This window comes from Triticum urartu, chromosome 3A, assembly GCF_056163025.1.
Source record: "Triticum urartu cultivar PI428250 chromosome 3A, HENAU_Tu73, whole genome shotgun sequence".
NCBI lineage: Eukaryota > Viridiplantae > Streptophyta > Magnoliopsida > Poales > Poaceae > Triticum > Triticum urartu.
This window is the reverse complement of record NC_141875.1, coordinates 233170435-233183406: the sequence shown is the minus strand read 5'-3', so window position 1 is coordinate 233183406 and position 12972 is coordinate 233170435. Positions and strand designations below refer to the sequence as shown.

At 46.9% G+C, this 12972-nt stretch overlaps 1 protein-coding gene and 1 long non-coding RNA gene across 2 annotated transcripts; one reads left to right on the top strand and one right to left on the bottom strand.

Annotated features, from left to right (window-relative positions):
• Nucleotides 1-1388: 1388 nt before the first annotated feature.
• On the top strand, nt 1389-2226 carry LOC125543673 (uncharacterized). The gene is made up of 2 exons (XM_048707100.2): nt 1389-1594; nt 1688-2226. Exons 1-2 carry the CDS (start codon nt 1519-1521, stop codon nt 1933-1935), a joined length of 324 nt encoding a protein of 107 aa, XP_048563057.1. The 5' UTR covers nt 1389-1518; the 3' UTR covers nt 1936-2226.
• Nucleotides 2227-4299: 2073 nt separating this feature from the next.
• Nucleotides 4300-7708, bottom strand: LOC147979313 (uncharacterized). Its single transcript, XR_015618626.1, has 3 exons — nt 7192-7708; nt 5923-5997; nt 4300-4609 (listed from the first exon to the last, which is right to left on the bottom strand). It is a non-coding gene; the product is annotated as an uncharacterized LOC147979313 (long non-coding RNA).
• Between the last annotated feature and the right edge of the window lie 5264 nt (nt 7709-12972).

Here is a 12972-nt window from a genome sequence, read left to right as displayed (position 1 = left end):
TCTTTCGTCCGAGTCGGGTGGTGCTACTCATTGTCGTCTTCATCGCCGCCAGCAACAGATCGTCGCCAATATCTTCATCAACAATGTCTCTCCCACGGCAGCTAACGAACAGTAGTCCATCGTGATTTGTTCATATTTCTATCCGTAGTTGTTGTTTCGTGTGCGATGCTAGTGTGCATGTTTTCCTGTTCATCTAGTATACTAGATTGTTGCATACTATTTTCTGTTCTAGTCATGAATTATTTACTGAAATTAATCATGAACTTGCCTAATTTTCCAACACGGCTGACATGCCATGCCGCCACTACCACTCCTATTGTTGTACGAATTAATGTAAAATTCACGTGCAACACAGAATGTGAAAAGTACACGCTCAAAATTTCTAACACACTTCAAATTGAGAAAGATAGAGAACGAATATGCGGACAATCTCTCAAAACTCACACTGAAGTGTAGGTCGGGACCGTCCCCACCTGGACTGTATTCATTTTTTATTATAAAGCTTTGCACCCTATTACAAAAGCACACGAGGACTAAAGAGAAGAGGATACAAGAAAAACATACACGACACACCCAAAAACAAACAAGATGGAACAACATGCACACGATGATGCACTAGCAAGTCGACAAACCCTCCATCGGCCGCCACATATGATCTTAAATAACTTGGAGGACTCAGCAATGATGCCATCACTGCGAGCCGCTCTGTCGTCGCCATTGAAGAATCTCATGAAACCGAGACAAGGACACAAACATGAACCTTGACAGCGGACTCAGCAATCACGGCACGCCCGGGCATTGTGCGAAGTGATGCAACAGCTGAGCCGGCGAAGGGCAATGACCAGCCGAGGCTGCACTGAGAACATGAAGCTCATACTGAAATGAACTCGTTTGTGCGCGCGTTAGAGCACACATATTTTGACCTTGCCGGTACCTTTGCCAATATTAACGAACATGCTTGCTATTTTTGCAAAAGCTCTATTGACAGGTAATTCAAGACTAGACCAGGCTGCCGAATCTCACACGCCTATCGGATCTGTGTGCCGAATCTCACACGCCACAAAACTAGATTTCAGCTCGATGAAACGTGTAAATCAGCCACAATCGCTAAGAAAATCGTGTAATTCTGGACGATATTTGCGCACTCACTCCCGCAAGACCGATAGACTGATCGAGATCACGGCGCAACACAACAGTGCGACGTTAGTGGATGCCAGTGCACGCACGCACACACACATAGCGTGTATGTGGACGTACGTGCGTGGCCCTAGCTCGTCCCGCCCATTCTGGCGCTCAGTGCAAAGAAAGCCACATGCCTAGCTAGTGTGCTCGTTTGACCTCGGCCGATGTGACCCTCGTCACTTCACACTATATAATGGTAACGGAGACCCGTCTGTCACAAACTGAGGCCAAGGCCACACACCTGCAATACCAGTGCTTGCCAAAAACCGCTCAGCTGCTTGCTGACAAGTGATAAGCTTCTCGGTCCATTAATCGGTCGACCCGCGTCTGGTGAAGATGGGGAGGGCGAACTGCTCGGTTCCTCTCCTCCTGGTGTTGCTGGCCTTCCTCTCCTGCTTCTTCCTCGCACACGGTTTGTACGGATTGACCGAGCTTTTTGGCTCGCCGGACCTCTCGCCGGAGGCCATCCTCCTCATATTTGCCTTGTCTTTTCTCGTCCTTGCAGCGGCGGTGGCCGGGGCCGGCGGCAACCGCAAGATGTTCCTGCCGAGGGAGGGAGCGGCAGCCGCCGCCGTGTCCGACGATGGTGGGCAGGCGATGCCGACGACGGCGGAGGAGGTGGCGGTCGGAGGAGAGATGCATCTGCTGCTGAGCGACGACGAGGAGATGTTGGCCAGGAGGGTGGACCTGCAGACAGAGGACTACCCGGGGTCCGGGGCCAACGGCCGCCATGATCCACGAAACCCGCATTAAGAGTTATTATGCCGTGCTGCATGTACGATAAGTGCATGTAATTAACCGCATGTTTAGTTACCCCCACAATCATGCATAATTAAGCATATATATCATCACCACGTAGCTAAACATCATGATTTTAATTTAATTTGCTAGTGTATGCATCTTTGGTTGATAATAACAAATACTCCCTTCTTAAACTAATATATAAGATCGTTTAAATAGGGATCTAAACGATCCTATATTAATTTATAGAGGGAGTAGTTGTAGTCCCTATAGCTTGGGATTAAGCATGTTTCATCTCTGTCATCAATCACCTGATGTAGGCTGAGTCAATCCAAATCTGTTGTAATCTTCAATATGTTTGGTTCAAAACATAACTATTTTCCATACTAAGAAAAAACTATTTCACCGAGATTCATAATTGGCGCACGAGCGCTCATTGGGGCCGCCGCATCTCGTCTCCTTTTAAATTCATCCACTAATTTTGTTCACCTTTGTTTTTACTAGTTGAATGCCCGTGGTTGCCATGGAATAAAAACACAACTAAAAACAATTGTTGTTATTTAGAAATATATGTCGAACATGACACATGTGGTTTCCATGCATATAACGACAAATTGATTCATTCTTGACAATCATAGCGTCTCTTTAACAAACATCTCTTCTTGTAAGAAGACAAGACAATAACTTTCAAACCGAAACAACCCCTCTTTTCCTTCTACCTCATTCTCGGCACCATGAACCGTCTTTTCAAAATCTTTTCTTCTATAGATAACTTCCATAAGACTTTACTTCCATCCTGTCAAAATCTTTACTTCCGTAGATTTTTTATCAATGCCAAGATTATCTCCATCATAAAAATGGAATGGCATATATTTTGTTGTGAATTGCCTAGAAAAGCATCATTTACAAAGTGTGATCTTTCTCTTGCTTTTATTCTTCATGGAGAGTAAGTGACTATTTCATTGGGCTTATTAATCAAACGCGGTGCCCAACTATATGTTTCATCAACCATCAACCATCTAAGTCATGTTTTTTGGGCTTATGCTTCAACTTTTGCAGCTTTTTCACTTCGGGTTAAAAGCCAAAGCCCCTAAACAGAAGCTTTTTTGGCTTTTTAGCTGTTGAAAATATGCCCTAGAGGCAATAATAAAATGGTTATTATCATATTTTTCGTTCATGACAAATGTTTATTATTCATGCTAGAGTTGTATTGACCGAAAACTTAAATACATGTGCGGATACATAAACAACACCGTGTCTCTAGTATGCATCTACTAGACTAGCTCGTTGATTAAAGATGGTTAAGGTTTCCCAACCATAGACGCGAGTTGTCATTTCATAATGGGATCACGTCATTAGAAGAATGATGTGATGGACATGCCCATCTGTAAGCTTAGCATCAGATCGTTTAGTTATTTGCCACAACTTTCTTCATGTCAAGTATCAGTTCCTTACACCATGAGATCATGCCACTCCCGAATATCGGAGCAATGCCTTGTGTGCTACAGGTATCTCCGAAGGTGTCTATTGGGTTGCATGGATCAAAACTGAGATTTGTCACTCCGTGTGGCGGAGAGTGATAACCTACAAGTATAAGGGATCAATTGTAGCCTCTTTCGATAAGTAAGAGTGTCGAACCCAACGAGGAGCTAAAGGTAGAATAAATATTCCCTCATGTTCTATCGACCACCAATACAACTCTACGCACGCTTAATGTTCGCTTTACCTAGAACAAGTATGAAACTAGAAGTACTTTGTAGGTGAGGTTGGATAGGTTTGCAAGATAGTAAAGAGCGTGTAAATAATAGCCAGGGGCTGTTTAGGTAAAGACACAACTAAGTTAGTTTTAGTAGAGAGCTTTTTGTCACGAGAAAGTTATTTGTCCTAGGCAATCGATAACTAGACCGGTAATCATTATTGCAATTTTATTTGAGGGAGAGGCATAAACTAACATACTTTCTCTTCTTGGTTCATATGGATTTATGATTGGAACTCTAGCAAGCATCCGCAACTACCAAAGATCATTAAGGTAAAACCCAATCATAGCATTAGAAGGCATCAAGTCCTCTATATACCCATATGCAAACAACCTACTTACTCGGGTCTGTGTTTCTATCACTCACGCCACCCACCATAAGCAAATCATGAACATATTGCAAACCCTACAACGGGGATCCCTCACGCTTGCGCGACACGGAGAGCACCATAGGACACCACCAATAATAAAACATGCAACTCAAACCAATCGCGATCATCAATTAACCCATAGGACAAAACGGATCTACTCAAACATCATAGGTGTGACGCCCCCTATTTGACCGCACACTAATCATACACGCAAATGTGTACGATCAAGATCAAGGACTCACGAGAAGATATCACAACACAACTCTAGACACAAATTAAAATAATACAAGCTTTATATTACAAGCCAGGGGCCTCGAGGGCTCGAATACATAAGCTCGAATACACAAGAGTCAGCGGAAGCAACAATATCTGAGTACAAACATAAGTTAAACAAGTCTGCCTTAAGAAGGCTAGCACAAACTGGGATACAGATCAAAAGAGGCGCAGACCTCCTGCCTGTGATCCTCCTAAATTACTCCTGGTCATCGCTAGCGGCCTGCACGTAGTAGTAGGCACCTCCCGAGTAGTAGCAGTCGTCATCGACAGTGGCGTCTGGCTCCTGGACTCCAACGTCAGGTAGCAACAATCGGATATAGAAAGGGGGAAAAGGGGGAGCAAAGCAACCGTGAGTACTCATCCAAAGTACTCGCAAGCAAGGAGCTACACTACATATGCATTGATACCAATGAAAGGGGTAGTATATGTGGACTGAACTGCAGAATGCCGGAATAAGAGGAGGATAGCTAGTCCTATCGAAGACTACGCTTCTGGTCGCCTCCATCTTGCAGCATGTAGAAGAGAGTAGATGGTAAGTTCACCAAGTAACATCGCATAGCATAACCCTACCCGATGATCCTCCCCTCATCGCCCTGTGAGAGAGCGATCACTGGTTGTATCTGGCACTTGGAAGGGTGTGTTTTATTAAGTATCTAGTTCTCGTTGTCATAAGGTCAAGGTACAACTCTAGGTCGTCCTTTTACCGAGGGACACAACTATTCGAATAGATAAACTTCCCTGCAGGGGTGCACCACATTTCCCAACATGCCCGATCCCCTTTGGCCGGACACACTTTCCTGGGTCATGCCCGGCCTCGGAAGAGCAACACGTCGCAGCCCTACCTAGGCACAACAGAGAGGTCAGCACGCCGGTCTAAATCCTATGGCGCAGGGGTCTGGGCCCTTCGCTCGTTGCACACCTGCACGTTGCGAACGCGGCCGGTAAGCAGACCTAGCCTCCCTAATACAAGAGCAGGCATTCCAGTCCAATCCGGCGCGCGCTGACGTCAAGAAGGCTTCGGCTGATACCACGACGTCGAGTGCCCATAACTGTTCCTGCGTAGTTGGTTAGTGCGTATAGGACAGTGGCCAGACTCATATCAAATACCAAGATCTTGTTAAGCGTGTTATTTTGAAGTAATCATAGACGCCGACCAGGGCCAGGCCCACCTCTCACCTAGGTGGTCTCAACCTGCCCTGTCGCTCCGCCACAAAGATCCACACAGAGGGTCGTCGGGAAAGTATGTCCTTTCAACCCCCAATCCGTGAATCAACCGCGGGTACTCAACGAGCCAACCCGACATTAGTCACCACAAGCATCAAGTATTATGTATATTAGTATATACCCGTGATCAACTCCCGAGTGATCACGGCCCGATAGTATAGCATAGCAGACGGACAAGAATGTAGGGCTACTGATGAAATACTAGCATCCTATACTAAGTATTAGGATTGCAGGTAAAGGTAACAACAGTAGTAGCAAAGACAGGCTATGCATCAGAATATGATTAACCGAAAACTGTAACATGCTACACTACTCTAATGCAAGCAGTAGAAAGAAGGAATAGTCGATATCTGGTGATTAAGGGGGGCTTGCCTGGAAGCTCAGCCGAGAAGGAAGGGTCGTTAACACCGTAGTCGCACTGGGTAGCGGCGGCGTCGGTCTCGATGTCTAACGAGAGAAGAGGGGGAAGAAATAATAAATATAATGCAAACATAAGCATGCCGATGCATGACAGGACAATGAGCGGTGTTAGGTGTGCGCTAACGCGGTAAGAGGTGATACCGGCGAAGGGGGGAAACATCCGGGAAAGTATTCCCGGTGTTTCGCGTTTTCGGACATATGAACCGGAGGAGGAAAGTTGCGTGTTCGCTATGCTTGGGATGTGTGATGGACGAACGGGTTACGTATCCGGATTCGTCTCGTCGTTCTGAGCAACTTTCATGTACAAAGTATTTTCATCCGAGTTACAGATGAATTTTTACAAATTTCCGAAGATTTAAACAGTTATTCGGAATTCCTGAAATTGGCTAAGTCTGAGGATTGCTTAGTTTTTAAACATTACTTAGCTGTTTTCCAAATGATATAATCTATGGATTAATGCCTTATATCAAAATTGATCACTTTCATGTGATCTACAAGATGGTAACAATTGCATCAGTGTTAGAGTTTATTTTGTTAATCAAAACTGCGCTTGAAAAGTGTCACTTGATGTTAATTCCAGAAACTGCTAAAATATACGAACATAGGATTTTGTGATTTTTATAGGATTTAATCCGTTGAACAAATGGATTTGGTCCAGTGGAGTAAAATGGAGTTTGTCAAGTATATTTTCTACGCATATTATTTTTATTCATGTTATCAGTTGTTTAGACGCTGTTTTGGGGCTGTCTAGATGGCTAACCAATGTAGCAGCGGCAAAGCTAGCTACTGCTACAGTAACATTCAGTTACTGTAGCAGAGCAGCAGAATACGTAGTAGCAGAGCAGCGACATGGAGTAGAAGTAGCAACAGGAGAGCAGCGGGGGCATCTCCACGCGCGGGCACGCACGAACTGGCGCAGGGACGCGGCTAGAGAGCGAGGCACGGCGCACGGGAGCAGAGCTCCGTCCGCGGCTACAGCGAGCACACGACGGCAGCGGCGATGCACGGGGCTGGCGGTCCTGGTGACCAAATGGGCGGCCGCGGCCTCCTATCGGACGAGCACGACGAGGTGCGTCTTCCGGTGCACGTAGCACAAGCAGGGATGGCCGGAGCAGTCAACGGCATCGACTTCCACGGTGGCGCAGCCACGGGCTAGACGAAGAAGGCGGCTAGAGGACGAAATCGACGATGGTAGAAGAGGAGAAATGTTGGGGGGCTTACGTAGGAGCGCACGGTCGCTCGTTGGAAGGCTAGGAGTGGTAGAGGCGGCCGGATTTGGCGACGGGCGCCGGCAACAGCAGAGGAGGGGATCGACTCGATCCAGCGACGTGGGGCTCTCCTGCTCGATGTGCTCTTCTAGGACGATGTAGTGGATGATGACGGAGCGGCCGGGCACAGTCCGAGGGCGAGGGGGGGGGGGGGGGGGGGTGGCGGGCGGGGGAAGCTCAGTGGGCGCGTGCACGATGAAGGCCATGGTGGCGATGGGTCAGGTTTGTGTGGGGGAGGAAGAAATCGAGATGGGGAAGGGGATATGAGGGTTAGGGTTGGCCAGGGGGTTGACGGCGACCATATACGCGCGGGGAGACGATGGGGAGGCCACGGGATGACCTGCACGTGGTGATCCGACGCGTGGACGAGGGAACGGCGGCCACGGAACCTCCTGTGAACAGGAGGTTGAAGACAACCGGAAGAAATTGGGCTGGGCCTGCACTGTTGACTTAAGGCCCCAGTCCAACAGGTAATCTTTCCATTTTCTTCTCTTTTTTTAATAAAAATGCCACTGTTTCCTATTTAGTTAGATAACAATTGAATTTTGTTGGAGATCAAACTTTGCACAAAAATGCTATGCAATATTCTAGGGCTGCACAAAAGTTTTTGGGGCATTTGCAAAGGTTGAGATTTTTGTTTATTTTGAAAAGGGCCAATTTAAATGCCTTTGGGCCACTTATTAAATTCCTAGGAATTTATTTGTGACTCAATTTAAGTTGGTTTCAAAATTAAAATGATCAATGTAATTTATGTAATAATTAGAACATTTTAGTTTTACTGTTCGGAAAAATAATAATTTCACTTGCAATTTAAATTTGATTTTGATTTTGGACAAGTGGAAATTTGCATAGTTAACCATGATGACATGGCCACCATTAGGGAAAGATTACTGTAGCATGATTCTCGGGGTGTTACAACTCTCCTCCACAACAAGAAATCTCGTCCCGAGATTTAAGAGGTGGAGTAAGGGGGAAGTCCTGGTTATGAAATTCTAATGCTTCTTCTCGGTCTTCGTTGCTCTTCTTGAAGAGGTTGATCCACTATGTTGATGTCTTCATTTCTCTGCTTCAGGTCATTATGCCAATTTCTTCGGGGTCCTCATCGTACTTACGAAAGAATAAGGGGGAAATCATAAGGACATATGTCGGTGAGGATTGACAATCGATAATTATCTCAGCGAATGAGGCTCAAGGTATCTCTCGAGTTGAAATTCAAGAAAGACACCGAGAGAGGGTAAAAAGGTGTAATAAGAAGTTTCAAGCGGATAGGCAATCGTTCGATGCGTGAAACAAGGTGTGAAAGCGGTTTTGAGCAACGAGAATAAGTATTGCATCTGATACCAGAATAGATCTATAGGAAGGTGGTTCGTGAATTACCTACGAAGCCATGCGTGAGGAATAAATTTGGAAACAGGGGGTGTACAACAGAGTTAGGTTTCGATCCTGTGGAATTGTGGGTTATGGGCCCACCATGTGGGTTAAAAGTAGGTGGAGCGGTGACATCTTGCATGGTCATGATATCAAGGCATGCCAGAGGATAGCATGTCAGTTATGTCGGCAACAACGTCGGTACCAAGGGCGAGGGACGAAGAGAACCATTTTCCTGCTCGCTGAACGAGGCAAAGTTCTCATCCATCGGTGGCTACCGGAATGTCATCAACAATAGTAATAGGGTCTTGCTGACAGAATTGTACACCGATGTATTTGCATAAGCAGGAGAATATTACTGCTTATATCATATAGATCACAAGAAAGGTTAAGCCAAACAATGGAAAGGAAAAATATGATTATCAGATTAAACAGAACAATGGAAAGAAAAATGTGTTTAAACACATAATTCAGGGGTATATCCTTCCCAAGGACAAGCAGAGCAAGATATCCATGACAGGATATAACGTAGAAAACCCTTTAGGAAAGGGGAGAGAATTTTCATCACATTACCCATACAACAGTGTTTGGATAATTGAGCAAGATACGTTTAGCATTGGGCTTCAAATGTTCTTGTTGAAAATCGGAGTACCATAGACATGGTTCGAGATAGCATTGACATGGTCTTCAAGCAAGGTCGGACTTTGGATACTCAAAGGATTCTCAGGAACAACTTATAGAATAAGTCTTAAATTTCATCATGGAAGAAGGGTTTAACCTTGCCAAAAGGAAAAATTATAACAATAGGTTCTCCGGCCAGGGGTGCTAGGCATGACATCACCTTACTAGGCTATACAAAGACCAATGTTATGGCTTTTGGAAAATGTTCCAACCATCATATTTGACCGGGTTTTAGATCTGATTGGGGTCAGAATACCTCAGACTCAGGTTGCCTGAGAAGAAAATGTGCGACACAAATTGACAGGATGACATTGTAAGATTCTCGGGAAATGAACTATGGAAGCGAGTTCCGAAACAAGAGTTCATCATTAAACCGAGAGGATGAGGAGGTGGCTGATGGACTCAGCGACATTTCATTGAGATTAACAAAAGATGGATTTCCACAGTTATCTGAACAAGGAGGTAACATTTGTCAGATCAAATGATATAATGAGACATGCTCGAGGAAAACATACCCAATTAAACATTGGTTGAAAGGTGCACCCGAAATATGAGCTTAGGTAGCATTGTTGGGGAACGTAGTAATTACAAAAAAATTCCTACGCACACGCAAGATCATGGTGATGCATAGCAACGAGAGGGGAGAGTGTGATCTACGTACCCTCATAGACCGATAGCGGAAGCGTTATGACAACGCGGTTGATGTAGTCGTACGTCTTCACGGCCCGACCGATCAAGCACCGAAACTACGGCACCTCCGAGTTCTAGCACACGTTCAGCTCGATGACGATCCCCGGACTCCGATCTAGCAAAGTATTGGGGAAGAGTTCCGTCACCACGACGGTGTGGTGACGATCTTGATGTTGTACTGTCGCAGGGCTTCGCCTAAGCACCACTACAATATTATCGAGGACTATGGTGAAAGGGGGCACCGCACACGGCTAAGAGAATGATCTTAGAGATCAACTTGTGTGTCTAGGGGTGCCCCCTGCCCCCGTATATAAAGGAGCCAAGGGGGGGTGTAACGCCCCGAGACCGATGTGCCAGGTGTCGTCCAGTTATTCGCCGTTGTTGCCTTGTCATTGCTTGCGTGTCATGCATTGCATATCATGTCATCATGTGCATTTCATTTGCATACGTGTTCATCTCATGCATACGAGCATTTTTCCCGTTGTTCGTTTTGCATCCGGCGCGCCGTTCTCCTCCGGTGGTCATTTCTACCTTCTTCTCGTGTGTGGGGGTTAAACATTTCCGGATTGGACCAAGACTTGCCAAGCGGCCTTGGTTTACTACCGGTAGACCGCGTGTCAAGTTTCGTACCATTTGGATTTCGTTTGATGCTCCAACGGTTAACCGAGGAACCGAAAAGGCCTCGTGTGTGTTGCAGCCCAACATCCCTCCAAAGTGGACCAAAACCCACCTAAACCTCCTCCATTGTCTCGGTCGTTCGATCACGATCGCGTGGCCGCAAACCGCACCTCATTTGGACTCTCCTAGCTCCCTCTACCTATAAATATGTGCTCTCCTCCGAAATTTTCGCGCAGTACAAACCCTAGATCTCTTCCCTCGCGCCGCCGGACATTTCTTCCTCCCACTCCGGACATGTCCGCCGCCACCGCCACCTCACTCCGACCAATCGGAGCATGACACGTCGCGCCACCGCCGCTCTCCTCCTATCGGACGCCGCCACCTGTCCCGCCGTCCTTCCACCAGCCGCCGCGGCCCGCCCGGCCCGAGGCCGGCCCGCCCGGCCCGCGCTTCTCCGCCGCCCGCGCCCGTTCGCGCACGCCGCCGCCCGAGCTTCTCCTCCTTCGCCGGCAACCGCACGCCGCCCGGACCGAGCCTCCTCCGCCGCGCCTCGCCGCCGCCGGCGCCTGCCCCGGCCGCGCCGCCCGGCGTGCTCCGCCGCCGCCAGGCAACGTCGCCGCGCCGCCTTGTATCCTTCCCGCGCCGGCGAGCCACCACGGTGAGCACGTCGTCGCCGGGGCCCGAGCTCCCTGTACCCCGCCGCAAGACCTCCCGCCAGCGAGGTTTGCCGCCGGATCTTGCTTCCGCCGCCATGCCGCGGACCTCCTCCTCCGTGCCTTGGCGACCGAGCCTCCCTGCCGCCTCTTCTCGCCGCTGCAAGCTTCGGCAGCCGCGCCGGCGTGCGCCGCCCCGTCTTCGACCTCGCCGGAGTTCGTCCCTCGTCGACCGGATCCGGAGAAGAAGGTGGACGAGATCCACCACTCCCCCGAACCAAACGCACCCTCGCCCGATCCGGATCTCATCGTCCTGGATCCCTCCGTCCCGTTGACTTTTCGCGGAGGGTATAATTTCTACTAAGTCTCCGAAATTCCCAGATTCATGGGCGCATGTTCATCGCATTGTAACTCTGCGTCCGTAGCTCCGTTTTGGGCATATAGCATATCAAAATGTTCGTCTCAGAGAGTACATCATTTCATTCTATTGCATCATTTTCATTTGAGTTCATATTGATGCCCGAAATGCTGTTAGAAAAGTGCTATTTGAGTTATTTGTCAGATCTGCCGCTCCATTTAGATATTTGTCATTTTTGCCATGATTATTGTGTGCATCATATGACCTGGAGCTCTACATATATTTTGTTAAGGGTTTTGCCATCTTTCCAGAGGTGCAACCCATGTATTTTTGTGATGTGTGTGGTGACTAGCACAAGCGTGCAAAGTGAGGCACTTGGTAATCCTAATTTCAGGGACTTAGCATTTTCACTAAGTCCTTGATCTGTTTATCTCATATGGCCATATGTTCATGTTGTTTCCTAGTGATCCCTGCCTCTTTTGAGGATGATCAGTAAGGGTGTTTTGTTAATCTTGTAGTGCTCTATCCATCCATGTCTTCGTTTGCAATTATGGAGCACCCTAGCTTGAGTCAACCGAGCTCTACTTTTGCTATTTCGTGAATCTGGGCAGATTGTCTACTTGTTAGCGATTTTGCCGAGGATGTTGTAGTTGATCCGTGCATGCTATGTTATTGTTCTTGCCATGTATAGCTTGCATTTTGTGTATTCTTGATGGGTGTATTCTTAGATTGCCATGACTTGCTCTGTAGTGAGTGCATCGAGCTCGTAAACATGCCTACTTGATATCTGTTTCAGCATGCTCCAGTTTTCAGTAAGTCTGTGATCTGATTATGTTTTTCTCATGTTCTCATACATGCAATTGTATTTTCTGATCCCTTTTGGCTCAAGGTCACTAAGGGACTTTTGTTAAGATCTTTGAGTAGCTCCATGCCATGCTTTACTTTGCCATGTTCAGGTCCTGTAGCATATAGTTTTGTTGCTCCGAAGTGTGCAATCTGATCTGAAATTCCAGACAAGTGTTAATTTCACTAAGTCTGAGATCTGTTTACCATATGCATTTTTGCCATGCTTGTTTGAACCTGTTAATGGATGAATTGGCCGTAGCTCAGTGCTAGACTTTTGTTAAGCATCTTGAATGCATCCCTGCCATGTATTTTGTTGCCATGTTTGGGTGCTGTATCTTGTTCATCTCATTGCATTTAGATGGCTACTTGCTACAAATCGCAGAACGTGGTCATATTTGAATTGCTTGCCATTTCCAAACCGTAACTCCGATTCCGGTGATCTTTATATCGTTTTCGAGCGATTTGATCTCACCTTTCCAGTGGCACCCTTGGATTTCCAAGTTGAGGCCAGTTTCATTCA

Excerpts from the sequence above, each read along its gene's own strand:
- LOC125543673 (XM_048707100.2), top strand. The coding sequence starts at position 1,519 with ATGGGGAGGGCGAACTGCTCGGTTCCTCTCCTCCTGGTGTTGCTGGCC. Across the intron at positions 1,595-1,687 it reads CTGCTTCTTCCTCGCACACG|CGGCGGTGGCCGGGGCCGGC; the intron begins GTTTGTACGGAT and ends TCGTCCTTGCAG.